This window comes from Apus apus, chromosome 10, assembly GCF_020740795.1.
Source record: "Apus apus isolate bApuApu2 chromosome 10, bApuApu2.pri.cur, whole genome shotgun sequence".
In the NCBI taxonomy this organism is placed as follows: Eukaryota; Metazoa; Chordata; class Aves; order Apodiformes; family Apodidae; genus Apus; species Apus apus.
In genome coordinates this window covers 11872210-11894163 of record NC_067291.1, presented here as the reverse complement: position 1 = coordinate 11894163, position 21954 = coordinate 11872210, and the positions used below count along the sequence as shown (strand labels likewise).

At 39.8% G+C, this 21954-nt stretch overlaps 1 protein-coding gene across 1 annotated transcript in view; it reads right to left on the bottom strand.

Annotated features, from left to right (window-relative positions):
- SH3GL3 (SH3 domain containing GRB2 like 3, endophilin A3) overlaps positions 1-20840 on the bottom strand; it is a 49574-nt gene extending 28734 nt beyond the window's left edge. Inside the window, exon 1 of the mRNA XM_051628106.1 lies at positions 20700-20840. Coding sequence (XP_051484066.1) covers positions 20700-20744 — 45 coding nt within the window. The 5' untranslated portion in view covers positions 20745-20840. The remainder of the gene's footprint in view (positions 1-20699) is intronic.
- Between the last annotated feature and the right edge of the window lie 1114 nt (positions 20841-21954).

The following is a 21954-nucleotide window of genomic DNA, read 5'->3' as shown; positions in this document are numbered from 1 at the left end:
CAGGACCATCACCAAGTTTCTCATCTAGATACTTTTATGAATGGAGGCCCCATGGCATTGTTCCAGATGCACTTGTCTCCCCTCTGGCCTTGTCATCAGTAACTATTGGCCCTACAAATTAATTCATACAGTACACAAAATTTACCAGTAAAAAAAGTCTAACCATCAGGTTCGTTCTGATGTTAAGCCCAGCTTAGAGGACCAAAGAACTGCTCAGCTATGTATGGTTCCAGTCTGCTCCTTAAGTGTCAAGACAACAAAAAATATATCTATATATATTCCCACAGCTATGAGCAGTGGCTTAAAAAATTGTTCAGACAGTTTATACTTAGGCAGAAAATGAAACATTTTAGAGAGACCAGTTACTTTGTGTATCTCCAGATGATGATAATGAGCCCAGCCTTTCATCTCCCTGACAAGCCAGCCTCCCTCCCCCTTCCCTGCCTCCTTGCCCCAGCTAGGCTGTTTTCTGTCCCCAGCAAGAGCTGCATACAATTTTACTCTTTTCAGTACTCAGGAGTTGTTTATTGGTACATTCTCATGTTTTTTTATCAATGTACAAGACTGGTTCATACTGGTAATTTATACAGTCTCTAACTCAAGGCTGAAAGAATGAAGAGTTCTCCAGCATAAATACTGTAGGGAACATCCCAGAGAAGATCATGTACTTGCTGTTATTTTGAGAAAGAGATAACAATGAAAGGAGAGGGGGGAAAACAGCCTGAAAGAGATATATCTACCTTCTCTTTCAAGGAGAGCTGCAATAAAGATTTGCTGGAAAAGTTGCTTCCTATAAGCTTTGCTTTCTATCACAAAGATATGCACTGTTTATGACTCTTGGTTTCATTAAATTTGACCTTCTGCCTTTGAATTGCAAAAGCACTTTCCCACAGATGCACGGACACTTGAACTTAAGAACAACAGATAAGTGTCACCAGTTATATTAACTGTGAACAGCCTCTTGCCAAACGCCTTACACAGTTCTGCAATGCCAGGTTCAGAAAATGCAGTACACTGAGCTCTAAATCATCTGCAAGAGTAAAGGCCTTCAATTAGAAGTCTGTCACTTAGACAAAATATCATCAGTGTGTATTAAATCCTTCCATTTTTAAACGGGACTTGAGTCTCCTCCTGCTTTTGTATCTTTCAGCAACAAAACACACTTTGATTTAACCCCTGGGTCAGACCCTGCAGTTTAAGGAGGTAAGGTTCCTAGCCAAACACACGAGCTACAAGTATACAGAATGTTTAGTGTTATTCTAGCAGTAAATGCTTAAAGGAAAGTATTCCACCGCTTCTAAACGCAAAAGGCTAAGTCCTTTCTCTTGTACTTATTTAAGATAATTTTCTTTACTAAGCTTCTCTGACAGAAAATATTAAGCAATCAGTAACCATACGCAGACAATTTTGGCAAAACCCTCAACTGTAGTTGTAAAAGCCCCATCCTTTCTTTCCCATAACATGTAGCAGCTTTCTTAGCTTCCTAATTACACACATTCTTTATTCTTTTTAAGCACTAGCACAGAGCTTAAACACTAGCTGCTGAATTACATGAAAAGAAATGTGTGTTCTACATTCAAAGGAAGAAAGAGCAGCTGTCACAAAGCAGCAGCTTGATTACAGCAACAGAGAGCTAGCACAAGCCTCAACTGCAGGGGCCTGGCGTTGCTATTCCAAGCCATCCTGGCCAGAGGAGTTGAACTCCAATAAAGAACAATTCAAGCAATTCTTCCCCCTCTGCTCTCACAAAGGAGCTGGACCACCCAATGATTAATGGAGCTTGCTACTAACTTACCCAGACAATCTGATGTATTAATACCATTATCCTGAAAATGGGCTTTCATTTTTGGGTCCAACAGACTCCTAAACCAGCTGAACTTGGGCATAACCACTGCTTCTAGGGCTACAATTCTGAAAGCCACTGTGATCTGAAATCTTTCCTTTGAACATGGTGATCCATCATCTCAAATGCTGTAAGCTTGAAATCCATATCAGACTTTATATCCTTTCCAGATACCTAGACAGGCTTTCTCAGTGCATGCCACTAACCCTATAGTTTTCACTTTAACTGTTTAACCACACCAGTGGGATGAAAAAGCAACACAGGCTTCACATAGGAATTTCCAAACCCCAGTGTTTTTATTCTTGCTGCCCTTGACAGCTATTGAACTTTGGAGGCAGCAAAACCACTTGAGAGGCACATTCCAAAAACTGAGTCCATTCCATTGCAAACTCATAGTTTTTTCAAGATCCTACGTGCCTTCTACTCCTCCCTGCCAATAAATCCAACTTACTAGTGGCAAAATCCAGCTTTCCTCCAGAGAGCAAAATCCTAAAACTACCTACTAGCACTCATGCTTTCTCCAAACTTACTCCAGATCTCTGCACAGAAAAGTTTCAGACTATCTTTTGATGACTTGTAGCTACAGTCCTTCCAAGTAGCACTAAATGACCTTTACTACTCATTGCAACTGCACTGACCGAACATGAGCAATTGTTCTGGATGAGTTCAAATAAATACAGCTCCAAGACCAGCACTTCTACATATCACAAACCAGCCATTCCAGACTGACAGCCATTCCTCATCTTGAGTCACATCTGAAAGTGCCATGAAAAAGGACAGTAAGACACTGAACCCATAGAAAATGGAGGCAAATTATACAATGCAAACAGATCATTAGCATGAGAGGGTGTATACAGCACTTCTCAGCATGGTGTCTATGACCTTAAATTAAATGTATACAGATATTGAAGAAAAACAGTATCACAGACAAGGGACATTCTTGTCCATATATGAATAAACTACAAGACTCTGGACTCTATAATGCAAATTTGCATTTCTATAGAGAGTGACTCATTTTGCACCAGGCAGTGACACATCACAGTGTTACTGAGCATTTTAGTCAAACTTGCCTGCTAAAGCTATTCTTCAGCACATGTATTGTACAACAACAACTACTTTGTATTGCAAAACCTTGAACATTTTCCTGACAAACCTCCACTGTTTCCCAAAGAACTCAATACTGATGCCTACACATGAACTTATAAATCAGTAAATTGAAAGTAATCATTATTGTACACATCTCAAGGGGAAAATATCTTCATAAGAATTCACACATAATAAAATAACATATCTAAATTTTTAGATGCAGACATATTATCTGATCTGCAAGCCTACTTAAAAGACAGTGTAATAAACTGTGAAACTCAAGAGTGAATACTTTTCAGAATAGAAGATACAAGTGCTTTTAATGAGAAAATGTGATTACCCTGAAGTTTCTGACAAAAACTTGATCACATTCATTGATCATGCAGCCAAGAATAATGACATAAGTGAATTGAAAACCTCCACACAGACAGAATCAATTTTTTACTTCAGGATTTCGTTCTGCAAATCTAAAATACTGTTTCCTAATCTGTTTAAAATCCTGCTACTTGTGCAAGTGGACACATCCTAAAGAGGATAAAACCATCAAGGGGCTATAAGAAAAAAGTATCTGTAGTTAGTATGCTTTCTCACTTTTCCAATTCACTGACTCCTCAATCAGTTCCAAACATTTGTTGAAGAAAACATTCTGAGTCTATTTGAAAAGTGAAATTTGTGGATTTTTATTCCAAACTATGATCTGTTTGGCACTTGCTTACCCAGCCAGAATACCCTGCAAGGTCATGTGCATGAGCAGTGCAGACAAGCTGTGGCAGTGGGAGCATCACGCAGAGGCAGTCCTTCTGCACAGTGACAAAGGACAAGCAGCAAGACTCAGAGCTGGGTACATACCCTGCCAGCACCATTTCCTGCTTCTGCTGAGGCATCTTGTGTTCAGGTATAACTGGGCAATATTACATCCCCTTTCCTCTGCATAAAGAGGAGCTTGTGAATGACAAGTTATACACAGAGTGAGTTCCACTGGCTGTTACCACATTAACACTCCTTCCTCCCTTCACAAGCTCCCAGTGCTAAAATTCACTTGGCAGGAATAGTCCTGATTTAGCTTAAAAGATTCCCTCTTTCTAAAGCTGTTCTCTGTGCTTGTAAGGAAGGCGTGGCTTCCTTTTGACAAACTCATATATGCCTACTGTGAAGATGAGAAAGGGTGATAATGCTATAAAACCCTTAAGATTAGACATTTAAGTAACCCCCTTTATACCCTTCCTTTCCAAGTAATATGAGGACCTTTTATATTATCTACTTACTTACTCCAATTCCTGCATGATTTCAGATATTTCTACATTAGATGTCTCTCATTATTGAATTTAAAGATTGCTTTTACAGATGCTAACAAGTAATTGTCAGAGTGGTCCCTTACAACATTCTGTTTTGGCCAAAGTGTATCGAGAGAACATGAAAAGCACATCTATTCTTTTACGGTCTCACTTGCTTCTTGCTCCTTCTAACATCCTCTTAAAGCTTTACCCTAATTTGTATCTCTGCTCTACATCATGTTTTATACCAGTTCTTACTCTAATTGAGCAGAACTTCCTTCCCATGATGCTCCTCACAGTTGCAATAGGGGCACTTTCCTCCACTCAGAAAACATGTTTTCCCCACTTCCTTCAAGAGCATTATCAGTTTTCCACTGGAGTTGGACTGAAGACTCTCAGCTCACACTGTGCAGGATCTACAGGTTATATGGCCTGAGGTGCTGCTTTCCCCAGGAACGTGCCTCTTACCTACATCCAGGCTGACTACCATTTTACTTAAACGGCTCATTTGCTCTATTTGGAATATGGACAGATCTGTCTCCTTTGTTTGCCCTCACATGGTTACTATCACAATTGACACTAAATCCAGGGGGAACTGAGAGCAGAGATTTTTTTTTTTTGCTAATTATTCAGAACATCAATGAGATACAAATCTCTGACAAATGATAGTTTATTTTATTCTGAATGTAAACAAAATATTAATTAAGGTATTCTTCCACAGCTGCTTGGCGTTCTCTTAAATCTTTTTCATTCCTGTCAAGATATTCCCACCACCTCTCCTGCACTGGTATCAGCTCTCATCACACTAGCCTGTGAGCTGCTTCAGCAAGTTAATCCACCTGAAAGCTCATGACACATTTGAGCTGGGTTAGCTTTCAGATAAATAAGCTGCCTGTGTCAGTTTCGTGTGTGATCACAGCACTGAGAGCTGACTTGAGGAAGAGGGCAAGACCTCAGTCTGGGGGCAGAGCAAGGCTATGATGGCCTAGACTTAGGGTGATACAAGGAACCATGGAACTGCACCCTCAGTCTAATGGCATCCAGCTGTTGGACTTGATGCCATGAACATGATATTGGCATATGCAGTGGAAAGGTACACCTACAAAAACCAATCTGACCGTCCACTGAGGCAGCCTGACTTCTTTAATGTCCTCTCTGTTCTGAAATAAGTAAGCTTTAAATTACCTTTTCCATTCAACAGTTCTTCGTTCTGTCCTCTTCACATGACATCTAGCAATTGTCACTCAGTCTAGTGAAAATCTATACTTTGCCTTATTTTAGAAAATGTTGGCATGCTGTCAGTCGTAGCCCTGGAAGAGTGCACTACTCTGATTCATAGCTTCTAAGAGGAATCTATGGCACTTCATGTTCCCAGATCATTATCTGACCAGTTCCAGCACAATGCCTTGGAATTAACGCCAGAAAATGGGTCCTTCCCTCTTTTCTCAGGTTAAACTACCCTAGCTTATCCAGGCCAGATGGCTCCCAGTGGTTCTTGTGAAAACCAACATTAAATACACCACGGATGACAGCACAGCCCTGATCTCCAGAGGGTCTAGCTGGCTTTCAGCAGTCCTAGAGCTATCCATGGATGCAAAGCTGAGGAAATACTTCAAGGCTTCATGGAACCAAAGCCAAGGGCACTACCCTATAGCTGGGTACAGCATGAGGTCTGACTTGGAAAGAGTTGTTACAGAATAACTGGTTGCAACATTTTTCTGTTAAAGTAACATCCCAATGTTGTTATTTCTTTCACAGCATTTGGAACAAAAATTAAAGCCTAGTTCGTAAAATAAGAGAGACCAGTCAACACATAAATCAGAGTGTGCATCTGTAGAACAGGCAACCAAAACTCATTAAAACATTGAAATAGTTTTTTCTTCTTGAAAACACTTAACTGCACTGCATAATTAATGAATATCCAGTTGCCCTCCTGCTTTTTCCATGACCAGGGATTTCTGCTTAGAGAAAATACATTTAAATAAAAATTAGCAGCAGTCTAAAACTCTTGTTCAATAGGGTTGGGGGTTTTTTTGCTCAGTTTTGGGGCTGACCTAGTTCTGATCTTTGTAAAGTCAGAATACACTTATATCATCTTCACTGAAGTCAGACCTATCTCAGTACACATTCCACACCACAAGCAGTATATATGAGTCTTAGGAATTACCTGGCAAATACTTTTAAGTGCCAAAACAGACCAACCACAGGAGCAAGAACCTAGATAAGATGTGGTCACTTTTAATAGTGATTTGCAACTTCAAACTCAAAGCTTTTTTATTTGGGTTCTATATTCTTAAATTTGTCTACGCTCAAAAGTTGCTAACATTAAAAGATATGCTACAAATAGGTAGGAGTACCATTTTTAAGTCAATATCTAACTATATATTTACTGAAAGTAAAAACTTCCTTGGCAATGCCACAGTTTAAAGTGACAGGTTTACTGAACCCATTATCAGTAAAAATGTGGTCAAGATCATCCACTACAGAGTCCCTAGAGAGCTGTACAGAGGAAGCAGAACAAGACAGCCAACAGAAGTTGTATATAGCCAGATGCACTGAGGGTCAAACCCATAATTTCTGGCTGATTTGGTTTAGAATTAACTTCTCCCCACATTATCATACTATTGCTCATCACCACTTCAGCATAATGTTTATCAGCAAGTCTACCTTGTATGCCTGAAAAGTGATAAATAATCTCTATTGCTCTTCCAGAAACTATTTTCTATCAGGCAGTAATTCTTATGGAACTCCATTCCTACATAACCAAGTTAGAGATTTATCTCTCAATGTTATTAAACTACTGTTTACATTTTTTAGCACTTACACTACCCTTGTGGATTTTATTAAGTCACTATAAAAAGGGCTGACAATTTTTCTTACCCTTACCTTTTACTGAACACCACTTTGATTTAAGTGGCCTCATTCCTATTTTTTTGAGCAATTGAGTAGTTTCCACTCCTCTTAGTACAGCGTGAAACACCCACATTCTTCTGCCACAGTTAGTTCCTATTACTTGCTACTCAGGACAATCCACCTGTTCATGCTGTGCATGGATTGCACATTTTCCCTTTGAATCTGCAAGATCTTTTTGTCTCCTCTGCTTGAGAGGTTTCTAGTTTGCTTATTTCTTTTTTAAAGCCATTTTAAGTGACAGTTTTCACAAGCATTGAAGTTCACATTCAGCACTGGAGCACTGTGAAGTAAAGTGCTTCCTGTTCCTGGGTTCACTACAACAGCAACCAAGTCTTTCATGGTGTCACAATCCCCTTGCTCAAATACTTTGAAAAATCCAGAATATGCTCCCAGCAACTCTGATTACCACTGGGATTCAGGTAAGACCCTTAGCAGTGACAACCAGGGGAAAAACAAAAGGATTTAAGATATCTTTCTCCCTTTGCTAATGTAAGCTGTGGTAGTCGTGAGTTGCAAAACCTAAGTGGAACAATCTCACACAGTCTTGTGTATCTGAAAGCTTTTAATAATCTGTACTCCTTTCATTCTCTTAATATAAAATTTTAAACTCCAAGTATCACAGTGAAAAGAGGAAAAAAAATAATGTATTACCGTTTTCATCACTGCGTTCACTGTGACTAGTCTGGAGAGGAAGTCACTGCACATTTTTGCCGTATTTTCATAACTCCATTTCAAAACATACTAGTGGTTTTAGGCAGCAACACACTGTTACATGCAATACCACAAACTAAAATGCCCTTGGGGACAACAGGGCTTCCCACACTTGGAAGACAGATGCACTGTCCCGAAGCTCCACGAGGCACAATTCTTTCCAGGGGGAGCAGCAGCACTGCAGAAATGCACCACTGACTTCCCCTGTGGGGACAGAAGAGAACTCCCCCCAGCATGCACACAGAATTTTATTTCATTGTTACCAAAACGTATCAAATTTCATCTTTAAACAAATGAAAGAGAAACCTGGAAAATGTTCCAAGCATAATTTACAAACAGAGTAACATAGACCTCTGCAGAAATGCCCAAGGAGCTCTGAAGCACTAAGTGCAGGCAAGGTCAAAAGGCACTCTCCTCCCCTGCAGTAGCATGTGGCTTTCTAGCAAACTTCCTACAAAAAGGGCAGTGCATCCATCAGCAGCAAAACTTGCCAAGTCCCATAAAACAGGAACCTTTAACTACAGCTGAAAAGATCACTGAATGTCAAATCTCCACCCCTAACTGGCCTGCAATAAAAATGTCACAATTCTTGCATTCTTCATACCAAAGAAAGCAGGAGATGTGGCCCTCTATCATACGTCTTTGATCAAAAATTTTAAAATCCACAAGGAAATATGTTCTTCATTAATAAAGATACAACACTAAATTACATAATATACAGAATCACTTATCCAAAACTGGAAAACACTGGTAAAGCAAGTACAAAGAAAAGCAAGTTTTGCTATTTTTCAAGCTCTTAAGATGTGTCATGTAGAATGATGTGTGCAAAATAAAGCCCTGACTGACTTGGAGTTCCAACGTCTGCTGGACCTAACTCATTTTACAGTTACTTTTTGGATTATGGAAATGTTAAAATTATATATTCAATTGCTGTAACATTTGAGCAATCCTTGTCAATGCACTGAATGCATCTTTATAACTGCACTGTTGTAAACACACAGAAAGATGTCAGCTTCCAGGGAGACCTGCAGAGGAAAAGACCTACAGACAGGCTTTTGTACAGCATTATTTTCTGAACAGTAATTATCACTGGCAAACAACAGTTGTCATTTCTGTATATTGAATGTAGAAAATGACCAGCAAGTTGACAAAAATTTAGTTTTCTTTGCACACATCCAGAAAAGTAACTTGGGACAGACTGTGTACTTGTTTCAGTCACCTGCTAGAATAATAATATGCCTTCCTAGAATTAGTGCAAATGCTTCATATATGCCACAGCGCTGCTGCTAAGGTAGCCCATTTGGTGTGTTTTAAATGTTCCAGGTGATGAACAAAACATAAAATATAGTCAGTTTCATATGCACTGGCAACAACTGAACATCTGCTGAAGGAAGAACTTGGATGTTACTCTATGGAAAGTAATTAACAAAGCAAGCAGTTACTATTTTGGGTCATAAATATGTTCAAAGAGAAAACAATCTTAATAAACCAACTTCCTCCACCTGAAACTAGGCTTTTAAAAACTATAATTTTTTTGTCCTATTTTGCATAGTTTTCAATAAAGTATCACAGAAATTGACAACACTTCATAAGGTGAGTTCATACAGTTTTACTCTTTTTTTTTTTTTTTTACAAGATCATTTCCTCATTTTCTTAACAAATGTAATTTTAAGATAATGCAAGGGGAAAAAAAAAAAGTGTGCATCTTCTTCCCTTGGGTAAGCAAACTTTTTGTTCATCAGACAGAGTGAGCAGGACTAGTCTTCTGGCTGCTTCCCAAAGGTGCTGACAGACATAGAGGTGCTTGGTGCAAAACCAGGAATCTGCTGTGCAAGCTCTCACTTCTCACTCTGAACTTGCTGCTTCCTGTTGGCAGCAGGGTGCAATCCGACACTAATCTTGTTAGAACTCAGAAGTACCACAATAACTAATGAAGAAGCTTCATAGAGTGTTTCCACAAAAGTAATGTCAAAAAAAAAAAAAAAAAAAAAAAAAAAAGGCAACATAAGCAATGAACAGATCTGATAAAGAAATTCTGTCATTCAGCCCAGACCTTTGCCAGAGTCAGCAACCCAGGACAGCGCTGCTCAGGGCAAGTGCCATTCCACACAGGGAATTTTCAGTTCTTCCGCAAGCCTTGTTCAGACAGAGAGGTCTGGAAACTGAAAGGCAGGTTTTTTGCCTTCTAAGAATGTATAGCAAACTAATTTTGGGCAGAGCCATCTATGAGGAGTTTTTCTGTCCAAAGGCTTGAAGGTGGTAGGGTAGGAAATACAGGTTATTTAAACACACTCTGTATTTATAAATAATAGTGGAATGACTATCCTCAATTTCCATTTACCCACACTAAAACTGGGGCCTGGAATTTTCAGATAAGAAGGCAGGCAAGACAGTTCACACCTATGGGCTTTAGGAGTTTTTCAATTTCAATGTTTTTCAAGATTTTACTCATATTACATTAACTGTAAAAATACATACTCCAAATTGTTGAACAGATTTTGCATAAAACTAAAAAAACCTTGGAAAAAAGTCCTTTATTTTACTTCTGGAAATAAGTTGGGAACAAGAAAAATGTTTTTCTACCAAACAAGTCACATCCAAAAACCTCTTGAAGCCTAATGACCTCACATTTAACCACAAATGGCAACAGCATGTTGCCAGCACCTGCTCCATTGACCTGCACAGAGCACAGCACTCAAACCAGATGGACACAGTTGTAATTTGGCTATATTAATATTCACTCTATAAACTAAGACTTTACAGTACACAATTCCATGGGTAATTTCATTACTCTATAGTAGATAAATCAGTGTGATCCTGATTTTTCAACATAGATCTCATCACACATCTCAGATCTCATCACACTGGTAAACAAAAATACAACATCTCAGGGAAATTAGATTACCTTTCCCTAACACAGACATTTAGGTTGGGCCAATTCTGTAATTGGGGGATGCTTCTGGTTTCCTTTCCATTTGTGTTACTTTATTTACAACCTTTTTTTAACAATTATTTTGGAGGTTCAGTGATTCCACCAAAGCAAGCTGATGAGAGCTGAGAAAGCAAAAAGGAGAAAATATTTCTATTATATGACAGTCTGCTCACTTCAAATTCTAGTGTTCACTGTCTCCTTCAATGGCTTTCAGTGGGAGGACTGAACTAAGCCTTTAGTCAAAAGCTTTCTCATGTCTCAAATTTATTTTTGAAAAATTACAGGAATCACAAGACCTCAAACGAAAACTGCTAGGGTTTTTTTCTCCCACCATCTAAACAGATCCAGAACATAATTTTTTTATTGTTTATCTCAATGAAAGTGCATCATTATAAACAAAGAATGTCTAAATGGATAAAACCTTAATAGCTTATGACCATATAAAATACCTCAATGAGTAAACACCCAAGATGAGATAATTTGCTAATGTGTTAAAAAAAAAAAAAAGGGAAAATATTTTCTAGAAACCATGCAAGATTAATTCTGCTGATATTAAAGGCTAAACTCCCGCATGAGGAAGTAACAAAAGAAACACTCAGTAACAAATACAGTCCAAGTTCTTGAACCATTAAAATAGTTCTACATAATGGAAGGGCAACAAAGGAATCTCTGCAAGGGAGCATATTAAATGGCAGCATGAAACTGGGACAACTAACTTCTAAAAAGAAATTATGAGTGTAATGGTAAATGGAAAGAAAACAAAGGGTCAGAGACTGGAACAAAGCAAAACAAAACAAAGCTCACACAAATAATTTAAAAGTAAGAACCCACTTTCTTCACAGTATATACATTTAGGTAGCCAAAGCAAATTTATCACCATCTTCTGATAGTCTTCCCCACACAATTATACATTCTCCCTAATCTGTGTAGCAGAATAGCTTTGCAAACTGCACACCTAATTTTGTGATAGTCAGGCACAGAAGCTCCTGATGCAAACCCTACTGGCCAAACTGAGTTTCCTCTTTCTTCTTTTAGATATACAAAGGATGAGACCCTCCTGCATCTTCTCCCTTGGTACTGCACATACCCACAGGGGCATCTACCCTCCATCTCCAGCATCAAACATTTACAAGTGTGGAAGCTGAACAACTTCTGGGTTTATCAGAAACTGCAGCCCCTTTGCAAGTAGTGCCCCTGTACTTGCCCCACTCAGAAGCAAGGAAAGCAGTAATCAAGTGCACAGTTTGAGAAAAACCTACAGAGGCTAACTACAGATTAAAGTATCCACTGAAGACATATTTAACCTGGAGTCTCCTCTGCAACATATCTCCTCAAACACAAAGGTGTTTCTGCAAGTAACTCTCTTCCTGCCTAAGCTGAACATTCACCTGTGCTTGTGTGCCTCTCCTTCCTACTGTCCAGCCCAGAAGTTTTCCTTCCTATTAAATTAAAATACTGTGACAGACACTAGCACAAACTTATGTTAAACAGGACAAAGAAGGGAAAGTTCCACTGAGGAACAATGTCAGTGGTCTCTGAGCACATGGAGAGCTGTAGGACGGACCAGGGATGTGAAGTTTAGCTTGCTCTCCCCCTCCCTCAGCACAAGCAAAGCAAAAACACAAACTAAAAAGCCCCACCTTCAACACCAAAGAAATTTTAGGTGGTCACTACCATTTACAGGGGTAAAACAACAGGTAGGGAACATTCAGATGCTAAAGCCACAAGCCAATAAACAGTTAAAGGCAAGTAGCAGTTGCCATGTTCCAGTGCCTCCAGGCAGACATCCAAGCAGCTTACATGGAAAACAGAATTCATCCTGACATCTTTAAACGTTATTTTCTTTGGAAGGAATTTCTAGCAGACTGGAACTGCTGATTCTGAAAGGATGAAAAGTTCCAGTCTTTGATTAATAATTTAATTTAACAGGGTTTCTTCCCCTCCCACCATGCACACACAAATTGACCCAGAAGCCAAGCTGACAGGTGCTACATTCTCTGCAGGAAAGAGAGTGTTGCGATGTTCATGGCATTCTCTGACCATGCAGGTAGCAGAGGCACCAGATTTCACTTCTTAGCTGTCTCAACAGAACTGCAAAAGGGAAAGGCACAATTTTTAATCAAAACAATGACTTTCTGACCTCCAATCCCACATCTTATTCATGGCACTAAGTAATTCTTCTTCACACACTTATTCTCTGCTGCGGAGATACCATCACCTGAAAACCCTAGGTTCTAAAACACAGTTTGCAGATCCAAAGGGGCATTAAAACCAGTAAAGTTAGGTGGTAAAAATACCATGTTCAGCCTTGCTGAACTTTGAGTCAGTGGAATCACACCGCATTTAAATAGAAGCTTTAATCCAAACTCATTTCATATTTATCCATACATCTCATTAAAAATAACAGAATTTAAAAAACAAGCCACAGTGAATGTGATACAGCTCTTCTGTGCATCTTTTCAAACCCCAACAAAGATTGAAAGCACATTTCCTAATGACTGAAGATTGCATCTACAGCCTGGAAACATAATTTACTTTATGGAAACATAAATTTTACGTAATTTACTGGAAACATAATTTAGTTACTGCCACTGACCAGCTTTTTAACCTTGAAGTCATGCCACCTTCAAGTACCTTATTTGTTTGCATCTCCAAAACCAAACTGAATGGGAACAGCAAGACCTACCTGATCTGCAAAGCACTCACAAGGGAACAAAGGGGCTGATACTACCTAGGACTACTTATACTGGGTTTTAATATTTTATTTCCTTTTTGTTTGGTAAAAAAAAAAAAAACTTCCAAAATTTTTCCTCACTTTTTCACTTTGAATCTGTAACCTGACAGCTCAAGAACAGAAACACTACCAATCACAGAAAATGGAACTTGAGAACTCCTTGATTTCCTTTGAGTCCTGAATTCTTACAAGCACGTTCAGTTCCTAACCAGGCTAATTTCAGTGCCATTGTTGCAGTTCATTAAAGGCAGGTACAGTATCAAAAACGTAATTTAATTAGGGTAGTACAGAAATGGAATTAATTCTCATCAGAAGCCTGGCATTATCCTTTCAATAGAAAGCATGTAAGGCCGAGTTATTTTTGTATTTCACATAAACAGCTGCTGATATTTGAGATGTTGCAGACAATTAACTGGTATATTCTCCCATCAACACATTTAACTCTTAACTTTAAAAATAGAACAATGTACACAAAGATAGGACACTAGTACTACACAAAATAGAATTCAAGGTGTAATCTAACATTTGATTAACCCTTTTCTAACAGGACTTGTTGAAAGCATTGTTAAAACTTGTATTTTTCAAATCTCAACTAGTCATAAAGCTCCAGCAGTGGCTTGATTTCCATGAACAGGAAAGAACTATGAGAACACAGCTAACTATAGAATTGGATGATTACAATATACTGGTGTGAAAACAGCATTAACAATATCATTATAAGATGAAGTTTGAGGTTTATAGGGTTCTTACAGATGTTAGGAAGAATGAGACCTATTTTGTAACTTGAATTATACACGTCCTTACAGGAAGTGTTGGTGTTTAGATGGCACAACAGACAAAACATTATCTTAAAAACTCCTATTCTTCAGCAATGGTTTGTTCTGGAAATGCAGCTATATTGTGTGACTGAATATATAAAACTTCCTTATCTTGACAGGAAGCAAGCACTTGGACTGAAGTTTTACAGGGCAGATTCTGCTCTCAGTTATACAGTTACACTGCATATGCCTACATAAGAGGCCCTTCATTGAGCCATCCTAGATTTCTATAACTCAGCAGAATTTGTCCTCCTATATGTATACTATAAAGTCTGTCCCAAATTCTGTATAGGAAAGCCACTTCCTGGTAGAAATGCATCTCTTCAAGATATTTAAGCAACTTCAAGTAACACTGTCCACCTGACGCTAACAAAAATCTTAATGCAATGCTGTTGTGCTTCACTTGTCTATTTGTTGTTCAGCACTACAGGATCCTCAGGAGACTGCCCTGCAATGTGCTACCCAGATTCTCAGGAGACTGCCCTGCAATGTGCTACCCAGCATGTGCTGCAGTGACTCAGTAACAGCGTGAGTTAGGGACGGAGCGCCAGCTCTCACTCTGACTTTCAGGATGCCTGTGCAAAACTCTTCCCCAAAGCCAAGGATCTATAAAAAGAAATGCATTCAAGGAGAAAGTTCAGCTTCTATTCCATTATCCTATACTATTTTCTACTGCAGTGCCATTCAGATTGTTATATATAAATATTTTATGTGTAACAGGTAACTAGGCTCCTTCCAAGTTGTAGCTGCATCTCTGCTAGATTCCCAATTTAAGGCATTATGATCCATCTTTTGAAAGCTGCATTGTTAAAGGCTGCAGAGGCATATGATTGCTCTCTTCTGCTCAGCTCTACACTGACTGAAGCACATTAAGTTCCTTTTTCCTGCAGTTATGCCTTACTTGCAGGTTATCTAACAGTGATAAATACAATTATAAACATAACTGTTAACAAGAATCTTGAGAGCTGGTTTCCCCCTCCTCCCAACCTCATCAGATGTAATTTTTAATAGTGAAAATCACCTTCATGCCACAAGGAACTGTCTTCCTCTTTCCTACCTATTAGCTCAGTTTCAGAGCAAGCACTATTTTTTCCACCAAAAAAAGAAACAAGTCTTCAAAGATTTACACAACCCCTGAGCCTCTGCTCACATCATTTTAGATGAACAGTGTATCATCTACATTATAGTTTTATAATTCTTGTATTGCATTACAACAGTCGCCAGCCATGACATGGGTAGAGACAAACAATATTGTCTAATTTGATATACATAGAGGAATGTTATTTTGTCCTTGTCAGTGGCTGAGGATTTACACTCATTTCTGAAACAAATATAAGAATCATATTTATCCATTTTAAAACATCTCTGACAATCAACTAAATTCTAATGTATTTTTCACCACTGTCCCACCCCCACAATTTGCAAAGAGTACATCCAATTATCTATTAATGACTAGGAAAAGAACTGAAGCTTGCTGCCTACTACAGTCTTGGATTCATGATGCCAAATTAAGTTGGATGTGAAAGAACAGTCTCTCTAATGGACTATATGATAAAAGCATACAATCCTGGGAAAGAAATACACCTGCACGTAGTCAATAAATTTACTTTCATGTCTCAGTTCCAAATTCAGATTCTCTTTGTATAAAATTTGTCTCTTCCTCAGTTTACCAAAGTACTTCCTTTGCTAGCAAGCACTTGTGCAAATAAAGTGTTTGTGTATTAGCCAATGTCAACATGGAATTTAAAAAAGCTTAAATATTATGTCTAGGCTAGTATCATTCATCTACAATGTAACAAAAAAAAAGAAAAATACTCAAGAAAAAAAAATAAAGCCATATCAAAACCCAATCTTAGTCTGTCTGGGGAACAAGAAGGTCTTCATCTTGATCTGGTCTTCCTTCTAACAGATTGGATCAAAATGCCACATAAATCAAAGGAGTAACAGCAGACATCTCAGAGAGAAGAAGCAGCAGCCCTGCAACTGCTAGTGACAGCCAAAAGTTAAAAAAAAAATCTAAAAATAGAAAAAGGCCTTTAAAAACATTGGTAAAAAAGATGCAGTACTTGAAAAGAAAAATGCCATTCACAATATGTAAGAGATGAGAGTACAGTGCATATATTTTCTTACATTATATTAAATTACTTTCAGAAGGCAAAAAGGTTGTGACAGATTTTGGCTGTTTTGGTTAGAAAATCTGCTCACCTTTAGGCTCTATTTATAGACAATAGAGCCAGCTCCTGATTCACACTCTCTTAAGAGTTCCTCTTTCTTCACTCACAATAGAAGGTTAAGGAAACCAGTCTGCATAGGCCAGCAACTGCTGATGCCTACACTACAAATAAGATAGTCACTATAATTGGCAGTCATGTGTTTCCTGAAAAAAGTATTAATTTTGCCTATTGCTAAGAATCCAAGCCTAATAAATTCACTATGGATAAGCTGTCAATAATGAGACTGCTGCTGCTACACACAGACTTAAGCTACAATTAATTCAATTTCAAAGTCAAGAGCAGATTTCCTGTGCCAGCATCATGGCTGAGCTTTCAAAACATGCTAAGGGAGGGAGGGTCTCAGCTCACTAGCCTCCAACTGCTTTCAAAAATCATAGATGTTTACACCAAGCTACTAGCCTGGCTGCAGCTTTAGAGCACAGCAGATGTGATAATAGCATCTGATGCCTGTTAAGGCTTTCTTACTCACTCTCTGTGCTTATTGCTTTTCTTAACAGAAACACCACGCTAGAAATACTCCCAGTATGCAACAGAAGATGCAGTCCTCCCACCATCTGGGTTATCCCACATGCACAACCACCACAAGAACAAGGCCTGCAAAAAACAGAAGGCAAAGATTCACACACCTACATCAAAACATTTCAAACCAAAAACAGGAAAAGAGATAAGATACGTCAGAGGTTGACAGGAGACAAATGTTCATCACAAGCTGAACTCCTTGAAGGTTAATTGAAAAAAAATGTATTTGAAAATACATTTATGTTAAAACAGGGGGAAAAAAAACCCTGAATTTCGTGGGACTTGCACATGAGTTAATCAGCTCTGAGAAACAGCCTGCTCTCCCTTATCAGCCAGTGAGAGGTGGCACCTGGATTCTGCTTGGTATTTTATTAGTCAAATGGGTTATACTCGAGGGATCATCACTGATATTAAAGGCACAGAATGGAAGCAATCCTCATTCCAGTTCACCTGGGTGCTTCAATTTAAACTTATAACCTAAATAAGAAGCATACTAAAAAAAATTCTAGTGTAGCTGAAGGCTATTATCTGTTACATAACAGATACATAACCTTTGAGTTATATATAAGCTTTTGGGTCTATCAGTTCTGTGACGCTAGCAATTATTAGGGTACAGATAATGAAGCAGAATTACACCTTTCTATATTGGAATACATAGAAAAACAGTTAAAACACCCCTCACTCTGGGGGGCAGAATTTACTGCAGTAATTCCAACAGATGCTCATAACTCTCAGTCTCACTACTAGATACACACTTAGGTGAAAACCTATACACACGTGTTGTTTTCAGTGGGGAAAAAATACAACTGGGTAAAAAATTCTAGGAGAAAACCATCAAGAATACTGATTGTGAATTAAAGGATTACAGACACCTGATTACTTTTTACTACACCAACCAGTCTGCAATAGCACATCATGCGTGATTTTGGTGAGGGCTTTAGAAACCAGAAAAAGTTGGCTGCTGACCTGTTATAAAGCAAACACTTACTTAACTGTAACTTTGATAAACCAAGCTGACATGCACTGAGCAAACAGCTCAGAAACCTCAACTGCATGTATAAAATCCTAAGTATTTTTTGCTTTTTTTCCTGGACTCTCTAAACTTAAGAGTTTAAGGTGATCACCAATAGGTAACACAAAAGCTGGACATAAAGGCACACAGAAGAGGCAGGCTTTTTCCAAAAACAAAACCAAAATGGGTTTCTTTTGCAAAAGGTAGCTCTGCAAGTGACTCCACTAGAGTACCCAGAGTTATGGAATAGCTCCATTTATTTTATTTAATCTTTCTGTAACTATTTATCTATATTACTCTGTATTTCAGGTAGAACTGCAGTTTATTTCAGTTAAATAGAAGTCTATTTTAGCACGGAAATAGTATCTTTTGAAAATACATGGATCTTGTCACTTTTCGATATGTATTCATATTTTTTAATGTATTGTTAAATACAAGATGTCTTAACTCTCGTTTCATCCTTGAAATTTGTCTTTATGTCTGTCAGCCTTCAAATATTATTCGTATTCCTTAATCACATGTCCTGGCACAAGTCTCATTCCCTTCAGTATTCCTCAATGTCCTCTGGGAAATCTGCCAGTTTTTGTCATCTGCCCCCATTCTCCTTTGGGAACACTAAAGGAATTAATTTCATTCTTTCCTCAAGTAATGCCTGTCTCTGCTTTTAACAGTTACCCTTAGCATCTCTCATCTGTTCAATACACAAAGGTATATGGCTCCTCAAGCACTTACAGACTTAACAAATGTTCTGTTGAGAAATATATCTCTCATGCTCTTGCGTTTGCTTTTTTGAGCATTTTGTAAAAGAATTTAGCTAAAAGATGGAGTGCCTTTATTTCAATTTTGCATGTCCCCCTTCATTTTTGTTACTTCCAACTGTTTGCACCTTTATATGTATGACCATGACTGTGTCTCTGGGTGTCAGAGATAAACAGATCCATTACTGAGACTTGTATATTTTGATCAGCTGTTTCCAGTATTACTTTGCCCAACATATTATTTGAATTTTTCCAAAATGAGCTCTTAAGAAGTGTCTTGTGTTTCCTCACACTGAAAAAAATCCGATCCAAATATCTTTTTCCTGCACACTAATTTGCTACTAAACACTATTTATTTCACTGGAGACAATTAACTTCAAATTCCTTGCTCAGTCCTGCACTTGAAATAAGTGGAAACTTTACCTTTGACCCACCCTAAGAAGGAGAACATTATCTGAATTCTGCATCACATTTTTTTTACTGTAATGAGTGCTGAAAGTCAAACCACAGTTTTTCAATAACTATACAGACAACTTTAATATATTCTGTTGTTCCTTTTTGCCATTACTAATTCCTTTATCAGATCCTCTCCCCCCCTTTTACTTTTTTATGTTTACCTGACATCTCAGCAGGATTAAGCAACTTGCACTGTTACCAGTTGCTAGATGAGCCAGCACTTGTTGTGGTTACCTCTCTAACTTCCTCAGTGAAATACCTTCTGCTTCTTGAGTTACAAACTCACCATAGCAAAGGCTGCCTCACTTACTAGCATGTTAGCTGCAAAACAAGCCAAGACCTCTTGTAAATTGCCCTCAGATTTGTTTAACAGTGAAAGTAACCAAAAGATGCAGATCCCTGACATTTTTCAAGATCAGTACATAACAGGAAAGAAAGAACAGTAGTGAAAATAAACATTAGATACAAATATTTAGCCTATCTATACCCAAACAAAGCGCACTTACTGCATTTGCTGCTGACAAGCCAAGTAACTGAAGGCAGACCTAGACATGTAAGCACAGCTAAGAACCCAATGAACCTTTATTTTCTTCACCAAGAAAAGAGCAGTTGTCCAATTCAACTGAATAGATTACAGACACAAACTTCAGTTTAACCCTTAACATGAATGAGATCCAACAGAAATGCAGATCTCTAGTGCTTGGAATAAGCAAGCAAAGCAGGTGAGGCTTTCAAACACCTCGAGGGAGAGGAATCCCACTGCTGCCACTTCCTGAAGCTCTGGGTCACTGCCACGGTGCCATGCAGGGCAGCCAGCCCACCTGCTCGGCAGAAAGGGGCTTGTTTCCCTTAAGAGAGAAACCCCAAGTATTAGAGAACCATGCTATAAATGAGAAAAGAGAACAGCAGGGGAAGAAGAGAATGTTTACCTCGGGAAAGATACGAGCACAGCATCTAGGAAAGGAGGGAAAACTCTAGAAACACAGGAGAGCCTCGACAGGACAAATCCACGGTTTGCCAGGTAGGATAATAAGCCAGCAGTTTGTGGAAGGACACAATTAACTCTTCAGGAGAAAGCTAGTACACTACAGGCTGTCTTTAACTGAGGCCTCCCAGCACAAACACAGCATCCAATAACAAATGAGTCCCTAAAAGAAAGACCTGACGCCCCCAGCAGAAGAAGGAAACAGGGAACCTCTCCTGTAAGGATCCACGCAAGAGGGGACAGTAAAAGGAAGGACCCAGGGGTGAAGCTGAAGGAATCACCCCCCGAGGTGCCAGAGAGCGATGCCACCCGCCAGGAGAGGGGCCAGGAACCCGCTGCCTCTCGCGGGGGGCGGGCGCGGGGCGAGCCCCCCTCCAGCAGCACGGGCCCCGCACCCTCCGGCCGCGGGAGCTGCTCCCCTTACCTGGCTGGCTTTGTGAAACTGCTTCTTCAGCCCCGCCACCGACATCTTTCCCCCGGGCAGGCCCGAGCGGCCGCCGGACCCCGGCAGGTCCCGCAGGTCCCGGCGGGTCCCGCGGCCGAGCCCGCCTGGCCTCGCGCTGTGTCACCCCCGGCCCCGCCGCGCCGCGCGGAGGGAACATCGCCCTGCGGCGCGCTCGGCAGCTGCCGCCCCATTGGCCGCCGCCGGGCCACATGCAAATGACAGAGCCAGAGTCGCCTGCCCATTGGCCACTTGCGCGGGGTATGCAGATGAGAGCGCTGGAAGACGCCCACGCGGCGGTGTTGCGGGGAGACGGCGGAGCGGGGGGGGCCGGGCGGAGCGGGAGGGGGCGAGGGGGGACCCTGCGGGACCCGGGGGGACCCTGCGGGCAGGTGGCATTGCTGCTACAGCCAGGGCTTCCTGCCCGTCAGCAGGCACTTGCTCTAGCACCACAAGGCCTATCTGTTACCTCTCCGGTTTCGTCTCACCATCATTTAAGCATTGCTTCTAACGAGGCTGCAGTTTTCTCTCTGCAGGTCTCATTTCTTGTGTTTCCATGTAGCATCTCGAGTTGAGCTCGTTCACCCCAGAGCTATTATTGCATGCCATAATTTGATGGTAGCTTTTGACACGTGCAAGCTCTTGCAATGGAACAGAACGTGACCAGCTCAGGCTGTGCATCAGAACCAAACCCAGTTGGCAGTTTTGACTCCAGAGCTGCTTTTCTGCCGCTGCAGGTTGAGCAAGGCACTGCCTCCCGCCGACTGCCTCCCTCTTGGAGGAGCAGATGTACTAGAGAGACTGAAAGAATGGTTCAGTTGTTTGCTTGGTTATTATAGGACAGATTCATTGTATGCTTAAATCTTACTGCGTTATCAGCCACATGCTGAGATAAATATGAGATGTGGTTATGCCTACCCTGGTAAATGGATTTCTAGACTGTGCTCAGATTCTGGGGAAGATGTGCTCTGTGATATCCTGCTTGATCCTGGCCATAAGATCACCTGGGATTTGTAATTCAGCGGAAACTGATGCACGGACCTGGGAAGCACTTTACAGATAGCCTTTGCTGGCTGCAGGGCTCTCAGTGCTGCTCACTGTCAGGTCTACTGCATTTTTATTGGGGTAGGAGAAAAAGGTATTTCCAGAGAGTATTATAGTCACTTGTTTGTAATAGCAAAGAGAACAATTATATATATATAAATAAAGAACATTCAGAGTAACTGTCATGTTATAA